General features: G+C 39.3%; 1 protein-coding gene across 2 annotated transcripts in view; it reads right to left on the reverse strand.

Annotated features, from left to right (window-relative positions):
• The window catches only part of MROH8 (maestro heat like repeat family member 8), a 73515-nt gene that overhangs the window by 54543 nt on the left and 1266 nt on the right, over nucleotides 1-17706 (reverse strand). Inside the window, exons 2-4 of one of the 2 annotated variants that reach the window (XM_079128179.1) lie at nucleotides 15675-15796; nucleotides 13094-13239; nucleotides 8428-8550 (exon numbers count right to left, since the gene is read on the reverse strand). In XM_079128179.1, the coding sequence (XP_078984305.1) occupies nucleotides 8428-8550; nucleotides 13094-13239; nucleotides 15675-15796 (391 nt within the window). Of the gene's footprint in view, nucleotides 1-8427; nucleotides 8551-13093; nucleotides 13240-15674; nucleotides 15797-17706 lie in introns of those variants that run through there. The other variant, XM_079128178.1, reaches the window with a different exon arrangement.

Below are 17706 nucleotides of genomic sequence, written 5' to 3' on the forward strand. Positions count from 1 at the left end.
AGACAGGAAATAATTAAAATCAGAGCTGAAATCAATGAAATTGAAACAAAAGAAACTATTCAAAAAATTGACAAAATAAAAAGTTGGTTCTTTGAGAAAGTAAACAAAATAGACAAACCCTTAGCCACACTAACAAAGAGAAGGAGAGAGAAGACTCGAATTACTAAAATACATGATGCAAAAGGAAATATCACGACAGACACCACTGAGATATAGAACATAATGAGAAGCTACTTTGGAAATCTGTATTCCAACAAAATAGAAAGTACCGAAGACACTGACAAACTTCTAGAGACATATGCTCCTCCCAAACTGAACCAGGACGACATACACGATTTAAAGAGATCAATATCAAGCAATGAAATAGAAGAAGCCATTAAAAATCTACCATCCAAGAAAAGCCCAGGACCAGACGGATTCTCAGCCGAGTTCTACAAGACCTTCAAAGAAGAACTCATTCCAATACTTCTCAAAGTATTCCAGGAAATAGAAAAGGAGGGTACCCTACCAAACTCATTCTATGAAGCTAATATCACCCTCATACCCAAACCAGGAAAAGACACATCAAGGAAAGAAAATTTTAGACCAATATCCTTGATGAATATAGATGCTAAGATCCTGAACAAAATATTGGCAAACCGTATCCAAAAACATATTAAGAAAAGTGTGCACCACGATCAAGTGGGGTTCATTCCTGGAATGCAAGGATGGTTTAACATCCATAAATCAATAAATGTAATCCATCATGTCAATAGACTTAAGGATAAGAATCATATGGTTATTTCAATTGACGTAGAAAAAGCATTTGACAATATACAACACCCCTTCATGCTGAAAACACTAGAAACAATAGGGATAGTAGGAACATACCTGAACATTGTAAAGGCTATTTATGCTAAGCCCATGGCCAACATCATTCTTAATGGAGAAAAACTGAAACCATTCCCTTTAAAAACGGGAACAAGACAGGGATGTCCTCTTTCACCACTTCTATTCAACATTGTCCTCGAAACTCTAGCCAGAGCAATTAGGCAGACTAAAGGAATTAAAGGGATATGAATAGGAAAAGAGGAACTTAAGCTGTCACTATTTGCGGATGACATGATTCTATATTTAGAGGATCCAAAAACCTCCTCCAGAAAACTTCTAGACCTCATCAATGAATTCAGCAAAATAGCAGGCTATAAAATCAACACGCATAAATCTACAGCATTTTTATACGCAAGCGATGAAACAGCTGAAAGGGAAATGAGGAAAACAACTCCATTTGCAATAGCCTCAAAAAAAGTAAAATACTTGGGTATCAATTTAACCAAAGAGGTAAAAGATCTCTACAATGAAAACTACAAAACACTGAAGAAAGAAATTAAGGAAGACCTTAGAAGATGGAAAGATCTCTCATGTTCTTGGATAGGCAGAATTAATATTGTCAAAATGGCCATACTACCAAAAGTGCTATACAGATTCAATGCAATTCCAATTAAAATCCCAATGACGTACCTCACAGAAATAGAGCAAGCAATCATGAAATTCATTTGGAAGAATAAGAAACCCAGAATAACTAAAGCAATCCTTAGCAGGAAGAATGAAACAGGGGGTATCACAATACCAGAACTTCAACTATACTACAAAGCAATAGTAACAAAAACAGCATGGTATTGGCACCAAAATAGACAGGTAGATCAATGGTACAGAATAGAGGACACGGACACAAACCCAAATAAATACAATTTTCTCATACTAGACAAAGGTGCCAAAAATATGCAATGGAGAAAAGATAGCCTCTTCAACAAATGGTGCTGGGAAAACTGGAAATCCATATGCAACAAAATGAAACTAAACCCCTATCTCTCACCCTGCACAAAACTCAACTCACAATGGATCAAGGACCTCGAAATCAGACCAGAGACCCTGCATCTTATAGAAGAAAAAGTAGGTCCAAATCTTCACCTTGTTGGCTTAGGATCAGACTTCCTTAACAGGACTCCCATAGCACAAGACATAAAATCTATCTGGGATAGATTCAAACTAAATAGCTTTCTCTCAGCAAAGGAAACTATCAGCAATGCGAAGAGAGAGCCTACAGAGTGGGAGAATATCTTTGCCTCTCATACTTCAGATTGAGCACTAATTTCCAGAATATATAAAGAACTCAAAAAACTCTACACCAAGAATACAAATAACCCAATCAACAAATGGGCTAAGGAAATGAACAGACACTTCACAGAAGAAGATGTACAAGCAATCAACAGATATATGAAAAAATGTTCACCATCTTTAGTAATAAGAGAAATGCAAATCAAAACTACACTAAGATTCCATCTCACCCCAATTAGAATGGTGATTATCAAGAACACAAGCAACAATAGGTGTTGGAGAGGATGTGGGGAAAAAGGTACACTCATACATTGCTGGTGGGACTGCAAATTAGTGCAGCCACTCTGGAAAGCAGTGTGGAGATTCCTTAGAAAACTTGGAATGGACCTACCATTTGACCCAGCTATCCCACTCCTTGGCCTATACCCAAAGGACTTAAAATCAGCACACTACAGAGATACAGCCACATCAATGTTCATAGCTGCTCAATTCACAATAGCCAGACTATGGAACCAACCTAGATGCCCTTCAATTGATGAATGGATAAAGAAACTGTGGTATATATATACAATGGAATATTACTCAGCTATAAAGAATAATAAAATTATGGCATTTGCAGGCAAATGGATGAAATTGGAGAATATCATGTTAAGTGAGATAAGCCAATCTCAAAAATCCAAAAGAGGAATGATCTCACTGATAAGCAGATGATGACACTTAATGGGGGGTGGGAGGGGGACAAGAATGGACGAAGGAGGGACTGTATAGAGGGAAAAGAGAGGAGGGAGGGGTGGGGGGAAGGAAAAAAATAACAGAATGAATCAAACATCATTACTCTATGTAAATTTATGAATATGCAAATGGTATGCTGTTACTCCATGTACAAACAGAAACAATATGTATCCCATTTGTTTACAATAAAAATAAATTAAAAAAAAGACACCAGGAAAAAAAAAAAAAAAGAATGGAAGCCAGAGGTGCTCTACCACTGAGCAACATCCCCAGTCCTTTTGATTTTCTATTTTGAGACAGGATCTTGCTAAGTTGCTTAGGGCTTCTAAGTCGCTGAGGATGATCACACTTGGGATCCTCCTGTCTCCACCTCCTGAGCTGTGGGATTACAAGCATGTGCCAGCACTCCTGGGCTTTTTTTTTTTTAAATCAGGTATTAAAGGCTTGTTTAGGAGGACGTGGTGGCACATGCCTGTAATCCTAGTGACTTGGGAGGCTGAAGCAAGAGGATCGCATTGTTCAAGGCCAGCGGGGGCAATTTAGTGAGACCCCGTCTCAAAGTAAAAAATAAAAAGGCCTGGGGATGTAGCTCAGTGGTTAAGCACCCCAGGGTTCAATCCCTAGTACCAAAAAATTTGTTTAAAAAGCCTTGTTATGTTATTTGTTCATAGTTAATTATGGAAACCACCACAGGAATTCAGAAGTAAGAGCCTATTTTTTGTTTATGAAGTAACTGTGCAACAGGAACCTCTTGGGCTTACTGCTCAGATGACAGCAATGTCCCCCAACTGTCTGGGCAGGCCACCAGTATGCAGGCAGGGAATCCCAGCAGTCATATCACTACGCTATGATCTTGCCCAGACACACCTGATTGATGCAGGTGGTAAATAACTTCACCTGAGCCAATCAGATTATTTCTTTCAAAATTTGGAATTTTAGCGTGCAAGATACAGACCAGGAGCTGCTAGAAAAGAAGTCCTTGCCTGTGAAACCCTGGAAGCTGTCCTGGAACTTGCTCTTCTGGAGGCTGGATCATTACACCCCTTCCTTAGATTCTAAGAGAGAGAGATGGCAGCGTCCTTTTTGTTTTTGCTTTTTAAAAAAACTTAAGTGAGCCAGAATTGATTTTTGTTGCTTGTTCCAAGAAGAATCTTACTAAATTTTAACAAAAATAGACATTTTGTCTCCAAGTTCTTAATGAAAGTCAGACAAATATTAACATCTCCACTTAATAGGTGGTGCTACTAAGGTTTAGAGAAGTTATGTGCTTTAAGGTAGGCAGGGTTTTGTGGAAGACCCAAGATGCAGAATAAGAATGGAGCCACACAGAGGCTGGGGCTGTAGCTCAGGGGTAGAGCACTCGCCTAGCATGTATAAGGCATTGGGTTCGATTCTTAGCACCACAAAAAGTAAATTAAGGCATTCTGTCCATCTACAACTACAAAACATTTTTTAAAAAATAAAGAATGGAGTGATGCAGGCACAGTGGTGTAATCCCAGTTATTTGGGAGGTTTAGGCAAGAGAATTGTAAATTCAAGAGCAACCTCAGCAATTTAGCAAGACCCTAAGGACTTAGTGAGACCCTGTGTCAAAATAAAAACAGGGCTGGGATATGACTCAGTGGTTAAGTAACCCTGGGTTCAATCCCTAGTACCGAAAAAAAAAAAAAAAAAAAAAAAAAAAAAAAAAAAAAAAAAAAAAGAAAGAAAGAAAGAAAGAAAGAAAGAAAGAAAGAAAGAAAGAAAGAAAAAGAAAAAGAAAAAGAATGGAGATGAAGTCGCAAGCTGGCAAAGAATTAAGAGGCTCTAAGGATAAGTCTTGGTTACATTGAAATTTTATTACAATGGGTCTTGATTTCTGTCAGTTTTCACTAAAAACCATTCTTCTGGCCAGGTATGGTGGCACCTGTCTGTAATCCTAGCAGCTCGGGAGGCTGAGGCAAGAGGATCCTGAATTCAGAGCCAGCCTCAGCAACTTAGGGAGGCCCTAAGCAACTTAGTGAGACCTTCTGTAAAATAAATATAAAAAAGGCTGGGGATGTGGCTCCGTGCTTAAGAATCTCTGGGTTCAATTCCCCAGCATAAAGACAAACAAACAAAAAACCCATCTGTCTGGCCACTCCACCACATGGCAGCGTGCAGAACCCTGGTGTTGAAAGAGTCAGGTAGTGACCTCCAGCTTTCTACCTGAGGCCCCCCTCTAGGGCCTCCTTTCCTTTCTTCTCTCCATCTTACCTATGTCTTTCAAGGTTTGGATCAGGAGGTCTACCTGAAGTAATTTTATTCCAATTCAGTCATTTATTTTCCAGATGCCGTACTATTCTCCTTTTCTTCTTTTTAATGTTCTTAGTAGATTTTGTTTGTTTATGGTGCCGGGGATTGGGCCCGGGCCTTGCACATACTAGGCAAGAGCTTTACCACTCAGCTACATCCCCAGATCTAGATTTTTTTTTTTTAGCAACATTTTTTTTGTTGTTGTTTCTTTTTTTCTTTTTTTTTAGTTTAAGAGACAGGTTTTCACTATGTGGCCTAGGCCCCAAACTCCTGGGCTCAAGCAATCCTCCTGCCTCAGCCCCCTGAGTAGGTGAGACTACAGGCACATACCACCATGCCTGCCTTCAACATTTTAAAAATATCTTTTAAAAGAAATTTTTTGGTAGCAGAAGTGTAGAAGCTGTACCTATTTAAAGTATACAATTAGATGATTTTGGGTATGTTTGTAATATCCATGAAATCATCTCATCCATGAAACCCTGGAGATAATAAAAATTTTGATCACTCCCAAAGTTTCCTCTGGCTACTTTGTAATTCCTACCTCCTTCTCCCTATTCTACTTCTACCTTTAGGCAACCATTGATCTGTTGTCACTACAGAATGTTTTGCGTTTTCTAGAATTTCATATCAGTAAGATCATACAGTATATATATTCGTTGGGGAGGGTCTGACTTCTTTCAGTCAGCAGAACTACCCTGAGATTCATCTAAGTCATAGCATCATGTATCAACAATTCATTTCTTTTTATTTCTGAGCAGTGCTTCATTACAGGGATATTGCCACAATTGGTTCATCAGTTCATTTGTTGAGGGACATCTGGGTTGCTTCCAGGATTTGGCTCTTATATACATTTGTAGACACATCTTCTTGTGGAAATATGGTTCCTTTTGCCTAAGAGTGGAACAGCTGGGTCTTAAATTAAATGTGTGTTTCACTTAAGAAACTACCAGACTATTTTCCAAAGTGGTTGCACCATTTCACATTCCCACCAGCAGCATGAGAGCTTCAGTTTTTTCATATCCTCAATGTCTGATATTGCCTCTCTTTTAGGTGTTTAGTTACATCTTATTGTGATTTTTAACTTGCTTTTCCTAATGACAGAACTTCTTTTCATGGACTTAATTATAAATCTTCTTATGGGATTGTCATAACATTTAACATTCTATCCTGGCTTCCTTGGTGGGTTTTTGTTTTTGTTTTTTGTTTGTTTTTGTATTGGGGATTAAGCCCATGGGTACTTAACCACTGAGCTACATCCCCAGCCCTTTTTATTTTTTTATCTTGAGACAGGGTCTCACTAAGCTGTTGAGAGGCTCACTAAATTGAGGAGGCTGACTTTGAACTTGTGATCCTCCTGTCTCAGCCTCCTGAGTTGTGGGGATTACAGGTGTGCACCACCACACCTGGCAGGCCTCTCTTTTCCCCCCTGGAGTCATTCATCAGTGTGGCTCACAAAAAGTGGGCAAATGCCTTCATGTTCCTTTTCTATAAAACTAACATAATAACATAATAAAAAGCAGCATTGCTTTTTCTGTTGGGTGCTTCTCTTCTTAGATGTTGGGCATGTTTTTGTTCAGCCCTCACACATGGGCCTGCAGGGACTTTCTAGACTTGACAGTTTGCAGTTTTCTCACAGACACTAGATAATTCTAACTTATCGAGGTTGAATCCCTTGAGGACTCATACTTGGTGGATACCTGATGCTGATGTTATTACTGACTAGAAGGATCCAAATGTACAACATTTGGGGTAATTCAGTGTGATTTTGCTGTTTGAGATTAGAATTGGTGAATTTTCTGAGCTGGCTGGTTGAGTCACGTGGCATCTCGCTGCTGCCAATTCTGGTGGAATAGAACTTTGGAAACAAGCCACTTTGTCTGGTCCTATAAGTAGAAAGCTGCAGTAATTCCTAAATCTGCATTCTATCATTCTGTTCTTCTCGATGTACTATTGAAATTATTCTCAACCTACTTACTTTTCAAAGTGTGGTAATTTCCAAATGGGCTGTAAACCCTTGGAAGACAGGATTAAGGTTTCCAGGAAATGTTTAACCTTTATCAAAGTATCATAATGCACATCACAAAACGGTTAGCCTATTAACCTTCAATTGTTAAAACTAATTATCAATCCGATCAGCCCTACAAATCTCTGGTTTGAGAAAGAACTGCTCTTATTTCTGGGACACACAAGAAACATCAGAATCAGAACTTCCAAACTTTTGAGAAACTGAAAGGGGCATTTCACAGATGAGAAAATAAAGCACCAACAAGTTATATCAGGCTGAAATGCCTCACCTCCCTCCCCTGTGGATCCTTTGATGTGGAATTGATCACTCATTCACCCTTCTGTGCCCCCAATATACCCTTTTAGATGTTTATCGCAGTTCCTATGACACTGGATCACACCTTGTTTGGCTGTAGGAACAGAGAGCTCCTGGAACTGTCGCTAATAAGGGAAAGAATGGGGCCCTGGTGGCAGAGTGTAGCTGGGAAGTGTGAATGGGACAGAATACAATAATGACGATAATATGATCATGTTTCTCAAATGTATGACATATGTTAGGAACCAGGATACATGGCTTACATTTATTTTAAATTTAATGTTTATAATAATTCTGTGAAGTAAATATAGCTGGTCTTATTTTCTAGATAAGGAAACTGAGGTTCGAAGAAATTGATTTCCTGAAGTCACATAGCTATAAAGAGGCTGGCATCTGAGCCCAGGCATTCCATTATAGATTCTGTCCCCAAACTACTGGTTAAGTAATGAGAAAGCAGTGCAGGCCTTACTGAGAAATTTAAATGCTATTCCTCTTCTTTTTTTTCCCTTTTTAAACTTGTTTTCAAAGTTGATCATATCTGTGGGATATCTGAGTGTTTCTCCTTCATGCCGAAAGGCTGATATAAGAAGAATTAAAGGGTAGGGTGTGGTGGTGCACCCCTGTAATCCCGGCGGCTCAGGAGGCTGAAGCAGGAGGATCATGAGTTCAAAGCCAGCGTCAGCAAAAGCAAGGTGCTAAGCAACTCAGTGAGACCCTATCTCTAAATAAAATACAAAATAGGGCTGGGGAGGTGGCTCAGTGGTACCCCAAAAATTTTTTTAAAAAAGAAGAAGAGTTAAAGGAGGGCTGGGGAGATAGCTCAGCTGGTAGACTGCTTGCCTCGCAAGCACAGGGCCCTGAGTTTGATTCCCCAGTACCGCAAAAAAAAAAAAAAAAAAAGAGTTAAAGGAACTGATAACATTTATAGAACTACCAAAACTTCGTCAGTCAAGTTACTCAACTGGTGTGATCCCAATAATTTGTGATAGGATCATAATACTTACATTTAGGATACGCACAATGTCTTCTATGTGGCTGTGAATGAATGATTCTATGGTTTCATCATAAGGTAAATTTTGGCTGAGAGAAGACAAAGATCGTAGGAACATCAGCTTTTCCAGTTCACCCTGAATTTGTAGAAAAATGATAGAAATACAATTAAATGTTATAGCCTTATTTGGCAATTGTAGAAGGCTTTTAAAATTGTTCTTGGGATGTTTTAAACATTTGACATCTCATTCAATCCAGGATTGGTCTTTTATTGCAAGAATGAATAAATTACAGAAGGTTTTCAGTGACATTCATTTCCCCGGGGCTCCTCTTGGTTTGGGGCCTTGCTTTCCCTGTGGGCTACATCAGTATGAATCCCACCATGGCTCTCTCTACCTTTGGTCTTTACTTCCCCCACTACCAACCCTGAAGAGTGCTGCCAGATTAAGCTTCTTAAAGATGACTTCTGGAGCTGTTACTTCTAGTTCTGTTGATTTCATTAAAGATACATTACTTCAGTCCTTAAGGTTGCCTATTAATATGCAAGTTCTGATCTGAATAATAAAATCTTTTGTATTGACATTCTATTTTTCTGATCATAAAAATAATACCTAAGAAAATGAAACATGCTAATAATTCCACAACCCTCAGATAACTCTTCCACCCATTTTTTCCCTGTGTATGTGAATGGTGCAAACTGGTAAACGCTCTCTGGAGAGCCAGTTGCAATACATACAAAGAAGCGGGTTCCACAGCTCATTATTTCTCACACAGATTAGCAATCACTGAACAATGGATTTCTTTGCTCTAGTTTCCCCCACTCCAATCCATTTTCCCAGCTATAGCCAGACACATCTTTCTCAAGTGCATGTTTGAACAGATAACTTCCTGCCTACAGTCTTTTCAATTAGAGATCAAGATCCTTCCCAATGTGATCCCAACTTCCCTCTTTGAATCATCTCTTGCCTTATCCAGTAGCATTCTGAGCTCTAGTCAAATTAACCTTCACGCTGCACTTTTTTGCTTCTTGGCCTTTGTAGTACCTTCCGACTTCTCTACACTTCTTATTTACTGACTCAAATATATATATATGTATATATATATATATTTTTTTTTTTTTTTTGTGGTGCTGGGGATCGAACCCAGGGCCTTGTGCTTACAAGGCAAGCACTCTACCAACTGAGCTATCTCCCCAGCCCCTCAAATATATTAAAATATAATATTTTGAGACTTGGATTATGTTTTTTCCCTGGAGCAGGACCAGGTACGCTTCCTAAGTGATCCATAAGCCATGTGAGTACACAGCTATCATGGTATTTGTGATATGCTGATATAATTACCTTCCTAATCTATTCCCCTTTAAGGTAATGAACTTTTATGTTTTAATTCACTACAGCAATCCAAGCTCTTTATTAATTACAAAGAAATTCTTTCTAAAGACTTCCTAACATGAAATTTAAAGAACTGGTCTGCTGGGTGTTGTGGTGCACACCTGTAATCCCAGCAACTCAGGATTACAGTTGAGGCTGAGGTAGGAGGATCTCAAGTTCAAAGCCAGCCTTAGCAACTCAGCAAGACCCTGTCTCAAAATTTTTAAAAAGTGATAATAAAAATGAAAGAATGGGGATATGGTTCAGTGGTTAAGCACCCCTGGGTTCAATTCCTGGTACCAAAAAAAAAAAAAGGAATTGGTTCAAGTCAGGCACAGTGGTGCATACCTGTAGTCCCACCCAAGTGAGGCTAAGGCAAGAGGATCACAAGTTTGAGGTCAGGGTTGGTAAGTTAGAAGCTGGCTATGGAAACTTAGCAAGACTTTGTCTCAAATAAATAAATAAATAAATAAAATAAAATAAACAGAATTGGTCCAAGTCAAAAGTTAAGACTGATTATAAGTACTTTGTTGTTTTTATTTTTTATGTATTAGCCATACATGCAAAACATGTAGAGTTTGGTGAATTTTCACAAACCAAACACACCCATTTAACCAGTAGGAAAAGATTATTAGCAATAGGTCAGAGGCCTCCCTCATACTCTTCTCTAATGGAGGCTCTGTTGTTTTTAGCTGTAAATTGACAAATTACATAAATTTATATATAACTATACTATTATATTGTATATAATTATAGGTACAAAGCTGATAGGTAACAGACAGTCATGAGTGGTGGAAACAGAAGGTTAAGGGAATAATTCTATGAACTGGGCCCACTGTACTAACCTCACATGCTTTCTTTTAAATAAAGCAATTTACCTACATCCTTGTCTGGCTTAAGTCAATAGGATATGTTGCATTCCTCAGCCAACAACCTGACATCTACAGGAGAAACGTAGGCCCAAATGCCAATAAGAACACAAGTTACCCTGAAAGGGGGACTTCTGTGACCCTTACATAGACCAGATCCCAGAACTCAGGGATAAGAATAATTCTCCCTAACCATAAAATCTCTAAGAACAGGTTTCATTAGAATTGGTCAGCATCGGCCCAAGTGACCTAGAGTTGGCCTGGACCTTTACCATGTGCAGTGGGGACTTGAAAGTCTGATGTCATCCTCTGCCAGTCAAAAGTCAAGAGGTGGACCTGGGTGGAACTCTCTGGAGGCTTCTCCAAGACCCGTAATCAACTGGAGTACAGGAGGGGCATGCCATCCTTCTCCTCTCTTTTCCCTTTTCCTCTCCTTTCTAATAAACTCATGCCTGTTACTCTGAGCAACATGTCTGAAATCTTTCTGGAGTCATCCTCACAAGAACTGGTGAGGAAGGCCTGCTAAGGCTGCCTTGGCCCCAGGCAGGCCCTTGCCTGTAACACAAGTGATGTTATGGGAGTTTTTTTTCCCTCTTAAGAATCATGCAACAAAATAGACCTTTTAGAGAGGGAAGGGATGGTCCTATCAGCTCTAACACACATGTAAGTACGTGTTACCACCATCACAAGCAGGATGCAGTTCTATCAGCCTCCAGGTTTCCCAAATGCTATTCCTTTAGAAACATGCCCTCTCTCGTCCCTATTGTGGGAAGCACTGATAGGTATTCCATCACATAACTGGAATCATATGGCATGCAACCATTTGTGATTGGCTTCTTTCATTCAGCACAATGCCTCTGAGACTCATACAGACTGCTGTGGGTATCAATAGTTTATCCCTTCTGTTGCTGAGTAGCAGTCTGTATTTCATTTTAGGGATGTGTCCTAGTTTGTCGACCTGTGAAAAAGCTTTTAATTTTACCACATCAACTTGTTTCCAGAATCTTGCACGATGTCTTATAAACAGTAGGTGCACAGTCCTTCTCTGTTGATGTTCGAATGGGATCTAAAAGCCCTACAGGAGGGGAAATCACTGGAAACACTAACTAGAAAGAAGTTACTGTAGTAACTGTTTCTCATGAAAGTCTAGGTCAAGCAAATTACCACACAGTAGGATGAGGGATGTTAAGACACAGAAACAAATGGGTATACTTTTTGCCAATTAGACTAAATAAGGATTAAAAATAAAAGCAAAATATATACTGATTTTGGACATCTACAAGCAATTGGAATTTAATATATTTTGCTAGTGAGAGTCTAAATGGGCTTAATATTCTTGGAAGATTTTCATTTTTTCAGTTCTGGGGACTGAACCCAGGGGTACTTTATCACTGATCTACATCCCCAGCCCTTTTTATTTTTTGTATTAAGACAGGGCCTTGCTAAGTTGCCCAAGTTTGAGGCTGGCATTGAATTTATAATCCTCCTGCTTCAGCCTCCCAAGTAGCTGGGATTATAGGTGTGAGCCACCACACTCTGCCTGGGGGGATAATGTAACAGTATCCATTAAAAGCTTTTAAAAGTATATACTCTTTTATTCAAAGATGCCACATCTAGGAATTGACCCTAGGGGAATTATTTAAGGAGTACACAGAAACCCACAATATAAGAATTGTCAAAGAACTACAATAATAAAGAAATGGCAGTAACCTAAATGACTAACAATGGGATACCTTAAAGTAAATTAGGACATTATTTCCTTATGTACTTCTAATTCATTTAATCATTAGGCTAAATATGGAAATTCTTTACCCTGGTTTGCAAGGCCCAGCACTGTCTGCCCATGCCTTCTGCCTCACCTTGCACCGCTGTCCCCCTTAGCAAGATTTAAACACAGACTAAGGCTCGAGTTCCTCAAACACGCTCTGCTTTTTCAGCCACAAGGTAGTTAAGCATGTCATTTCCTATTTCTGGAACAGTCCCTCATCTAACCTCTAGTTTCTCTTACTTATTGCTCAGATCCGAGCTCCTGGTTCCTTCCACAGAGGCGCCTTCCTTTAGTCCTTCCTTTAAGTCTGTCACCTGTTCTCGTGGGATGCATGAAGGAACGAATGGACATCACCCAAGCCCTGCATACCGTGCGGCCAGTAAATGGATAAAGCAGATCTATAGTTATTGACTTAGAATTTTTTTTCTTCCCAGCATATGAGATTAGGGAAGATTAACTTTTAATTTTTGTTATGGTTTCCTTTGTTTTTATATGGATTTTATAATCTTAAAAGGACAAAATTATAAATCTATGTAAATATGTTATAAAATATAAAAGCATAACTTAATTTTGTAACTCATAAATCTTTATAGAATAAGGGATAATAGATGTTCAAAATATCTGTTAACATGGAGGAATTCATTGGCTAACTTGTACAGATTGTTGTGCATACCTTCAGCTGACCATCAAACACCTCTTGGATGGACTGGATCAGTCTCTGAATGCTGGCCTCATTGAGGGGCCCCTCGTAGGTCAGATGTCTGAGGTTATCTGTGAAGGACTCCAGAGGGAGTCCAGGGATATCAGAGATGTCCAAGTCTAATACCAAAAGAAAGATAGCAGATGACACTTCCATATCATGTCAAGTGATATGGCTTAGTAGGGAGAATCACTGGGCATCAGGATAGACAGTTTTCCTGCTTGCTCTGTGACCCAGACCAAATCTATTCCCTTCTCCAAGTCTCACCTTCCTCAATTGTAAATTTAATGTTCTCTAAGGACTCCCAAACTACAAGGACCTCTGGGAATCAGCTCAGCAGAGTAGTGAAGACCAGGAATTTGAATCTCTTTGATACTAGTGTGAATACTGGCTCTACAATGAATTGGTCACATGACCTTTACCAACTTAGTTTGCCTCTGGGAGCTAGTTTCCTCATCTGTAAAATGGGGTTTTTATAAGGATTAAAAGAGGCAATATATGCAAAGAACAGATCCTAGCATCTGACACACGGTGAGCACTTAATGGTAGGTTTTGTGTGTGTGTGCGCATGCATGCGCTCTGGGGATTGAATCCAGGGCCCTGCACATGCTAAGCCCAAACTCTACCACTGAGCTATTATTCAAACTAAAAAAAATCTATGACTCTGAAGTGACAAGAGTGTAATGTGCAGTGGTGGCCCTTTTGTTGACACTCATTTCTTCCCACTGGGCCAGGCTGCACTGAACACTGGGGTGTCTCCTTCTCCACCTGGTAAGGCCATGGGCTCCAGAGCTGGTTTGCCTAGGCTCAGATCCTGACTGTCTTTCTACCATTCTGACCTCTGTGACCTTTGTTTCTCTACCCTGATTTCATCATTCCCAAAATGAGGATAATAGAACCTACCTCATCCGGCCCATACAGAGTTAGAACCAAGAAGTATCAGCAAATACAATTCCTTTGCTCCCTAAGTGACAATGATGATAATGGCATCATTTTCCTATTCATGTTTCTTTACATCTTTACCTCCTCTATATCCAACAAAAAAATCTCTTATTCTTACTGGGCTAAAAGTCTTCCTATTTCCCCTCTAACATATCTATCACTTTACTTGTGTTTTATTTTATTTATTTTTTTTTTTCAGTATTGGGGATTGAACCCAGGGCTACTGTGTCACTGAGCTATAACCCCACCCTTTCTTATTTAATTTTTAAATTTTGAGACAGGGATTTGTTAAGTTGCTGAGGCTGGCCTCAAACTTACTATCCTCCTTCCTCAGCCTCCAGAGTAACTTGGAATGCAGGTGTAGCTTGGATTGCAGGTGGGCACCACCACCCAGGCTCCTATTTGTGTATTCTTTTTGCTCTGCTGAATGCCTCTTCTGAAAGTTCCTCCCACTCCCTGCCACATTTGTTTCTTCTGCTACTTGCAATGATTAAACCATGCTTTCTTTCACCCCTATCTTTGCCTAGGCTGTTCCTTCTGCCTTCATTTCTGCCCCTTCCCTTACCTCTCTCTGCCTTGCTAACTCCTAATCACTCCTCAGGTCTCAGCTCCAGGATGCCTGTCCTAAATCCCTTCTTTGCCCATGTTGGCCAAGTATCCTCCTAGCCACTAATAACCCTCTCTGTATCCAATCTGACCCCTAGGCCCCATCACATAAATGACACTGGGTTCCAATTACCTGTTTATCTAAAAGTGTGAATAAGTGGATGTATTTCCCCAAACACGTCAAGGTCTTTCTGGGCTCATGCACATGCAGCTCCATCTACTAAAAATGCTCCTCCTTCTACTTGTCACATGGGTTGCCCTGTCATGTACCTTAAGGCCTCCTTCAGGTTGAAAACACCACCTCCTACTGGTGTCTGACAAAAGCCACAGTTTAAAGCAGGTCCCCATCTCCCTTACTTTTTCTCAGCCTCTTGCTTTATTGTTCCATAGTGTTTATTACAACTTTTAATCATGTTAATTACTGTCTATTTACTTTTCTGGGTCTCTCTTCTGCACTGTCACAGTTCTATGAGGGCAGGACCACATTAGGTAGGGTCACTGTTGTATGTCCAGTACCTGATGCTCAATAAATGTCTGCAGGATAAATACAGTTATGCTGCAGGTTCTACCTTCTGCATGATCTTCTCACTCTATGTCAACCCAGACCTATGTTTCCCTTTCCAGAATCTTTCTAGAACTCACACTGTGCTTCAGAGTCTGAAAGACTCTCTGGGTCAGAACCAAGTTTAGTGTTCTGTGTGTCGAGAATAATGTATCTTATTTTATTTTGCCAACCACATTCCAAAGTCTCAAAGTCAGGGTTCCCATTTGTTGTGAAAGTCTAGTCAAGCGTTGATTGCAGCAAGTATTCAACACTACCTCCTGGAATGACTTAAATGGAGAGAAGGCTGGGGTATAGCTCAGTGACAGAGTGCTTGTTTAGCATGAATGAGGTTCTGGGTTTGACCCTTAGCTCTTCAAAACAGAGGGAGCGAGAGGGAGAGGGAAAGACATTGATTGACTCCCTCCCCCAATCCTGCCCTTATAAAATCCTATCCCCTTTCACCTGTAAATTCAATGCTACTTTCGCCTTTTTTAATATCCTCTAAGTTGCTCAGCTGCAAATCCACACTTCCTGAGTCATTGTCAGAAGCACAAGGGATCACTACCTCTTCCTGACTGAAGAACCTAGGAATGAAGAGGAGATAAGAAAAATTAAGTTTTTTCAGAACTGCTTTTATTTCATCCTTCAATCCGAAGCCTAAATGTCCCCTTCCAGAGAGGCATTTATTGATCATCAATCTAGACTAAGTAGCCTCTCCCCACCCCAGTCCATAGTCGATCTCTTTATTATAATATTTAATTATCATCAACAATTATCTTGTTCATTTTGTTTGTATCCTATCAGACTATAAGCTGTATTAGCAGAGAAACCTTGTCTACATGGTCATACTTGTGTCCCTAGCAACTACAATACTGTGAGTCTCATGGGGACTGAAGGGATACGCGAGAATCACTACCCTGCTGTGAGAAGCTGCCTCAATCCCCCTTACCCTTGTATACTTTTCCTCTTTTCCATAATACAGTAATACCTCTACTCTATCATTTATTTATGGTGTTAGGGATCAAACCCAGGTCTGGCACATGCTAAGCATATGCCCCACCATGGAGCTATATCCCCAGCCCAATTCAGTTAGTTATGATGTTCATTGTCATCTATTTCTTCCTGTTACAATGTAAGCTTCAAAGCCTGGTGCAGTGGTGCTGGTCTGTAATCCCAGTGACTGGGAGGGTGAGGCAGGAGGATTGCAAGTTTGAAGCCAGCCTTAGCTACTAAGTGAGGTCCTAAGTGACTTAGTGAGACCCTGTCTAAAAATAAAAAATAAAAGGGTTAGGGATGTCACTCAGTGGTAAAGTACCTCTGTGTTCAATCCCCAGTACAAAAAAAAGAAAGAAAAAAAAAAAGCTTCATGAGGACAAGGATCTTTGGCTGCTTTGAAAGTATCCTAGAACAGTGCCTGGCATGTGGTAATGCTCAATAAATACGGGTACAGTGAATGGCTGAATGCTTAACACAGATGAATGAATGAAAAAGCAAGTTGTCTTTTTTTGTTGTTGTTTTTTATATTGGCATGAATATCAAACGTTGACAAAGATGTGTAGCAAAAACCTTGCTGATGTATTTCAAAGAAACTCTTACACATCTGTACAAGGAATATGTATAAATTTTTTTACAGTAGTAGTTATTATGGTAAAAACAAACAAACAAACAAACAAACAACAAAAACAACAACTGGAGATATTCAATGGCCCAGCAAGAGAGAGTAGAACAGATAAACTGGTATGTTTACCCAATGAAGTTCAACATAGCAGTGACAATGAAAGAGTTCTAATTATGTGCAACAAAACAGGTAAATCTCCTAATGTTGACAGAAAAAAGAATCACAGGGAAAATATGCAATAAATTATATTCATACAATAAGAAATATGTGGGGCTGGAGCTGTAGCTCAGTGGTAGAGCATTTGCCTCGAATGTGTGAGGCACTGGGTTCAATCCTCAATACCACATAGAAAAATAAATAAAGATATTGTGTCCAGCTATAACTAAAAAAATTTTTAACAAATAAGAAATATGTAAAACTAAACAAATGCTTCTTGGCATTATAAGTATATTTGGCAAAACTACAAAGAAAAGCAAGGAAACGAGGTAAACTGCAGGATGGGAATTTCTTAGAGAAGAGGGGAGGGGATGGAGTCATGGTCCTGTAAGTTTGGAACAGAATTACTGGTGTGCTGTTTCACTGTATCATTATTCTTTCTTCCCTATGTATGTTTTATATTTAGTCAATATTAAAACAATTTTGTGAAAAGCCCAAACTAATAATAATAATAATAGCTTTAATAATAATAATAATAATAATAGCTTTATTAGCCCAAGCTAATAAAGTTTTAGCTTTATCGTGTGCATATATATTTCTTCAATAACAAAGAGTTACAACCAAACCAATCCTCTAGTAGAATAGTTGGGTTGTATTGTAGGTTGTATAAATGACATTTTAAGAAGCTGTCAATCTGTTTCCAAAATGGCAGTACAAATT

Source organism: Sciurus vulgaris (genome assembly GCF_902686455.1).
Source record: "Sciurus vulgaris genome assembly, chromosome: 2".
Classification (NCBI taxonomy): Eukaryota; Metazoa; Chordata; class Mammalia; order Rodentia; family Sciuridae; genus Sciurus; species Sciurus vulgaris.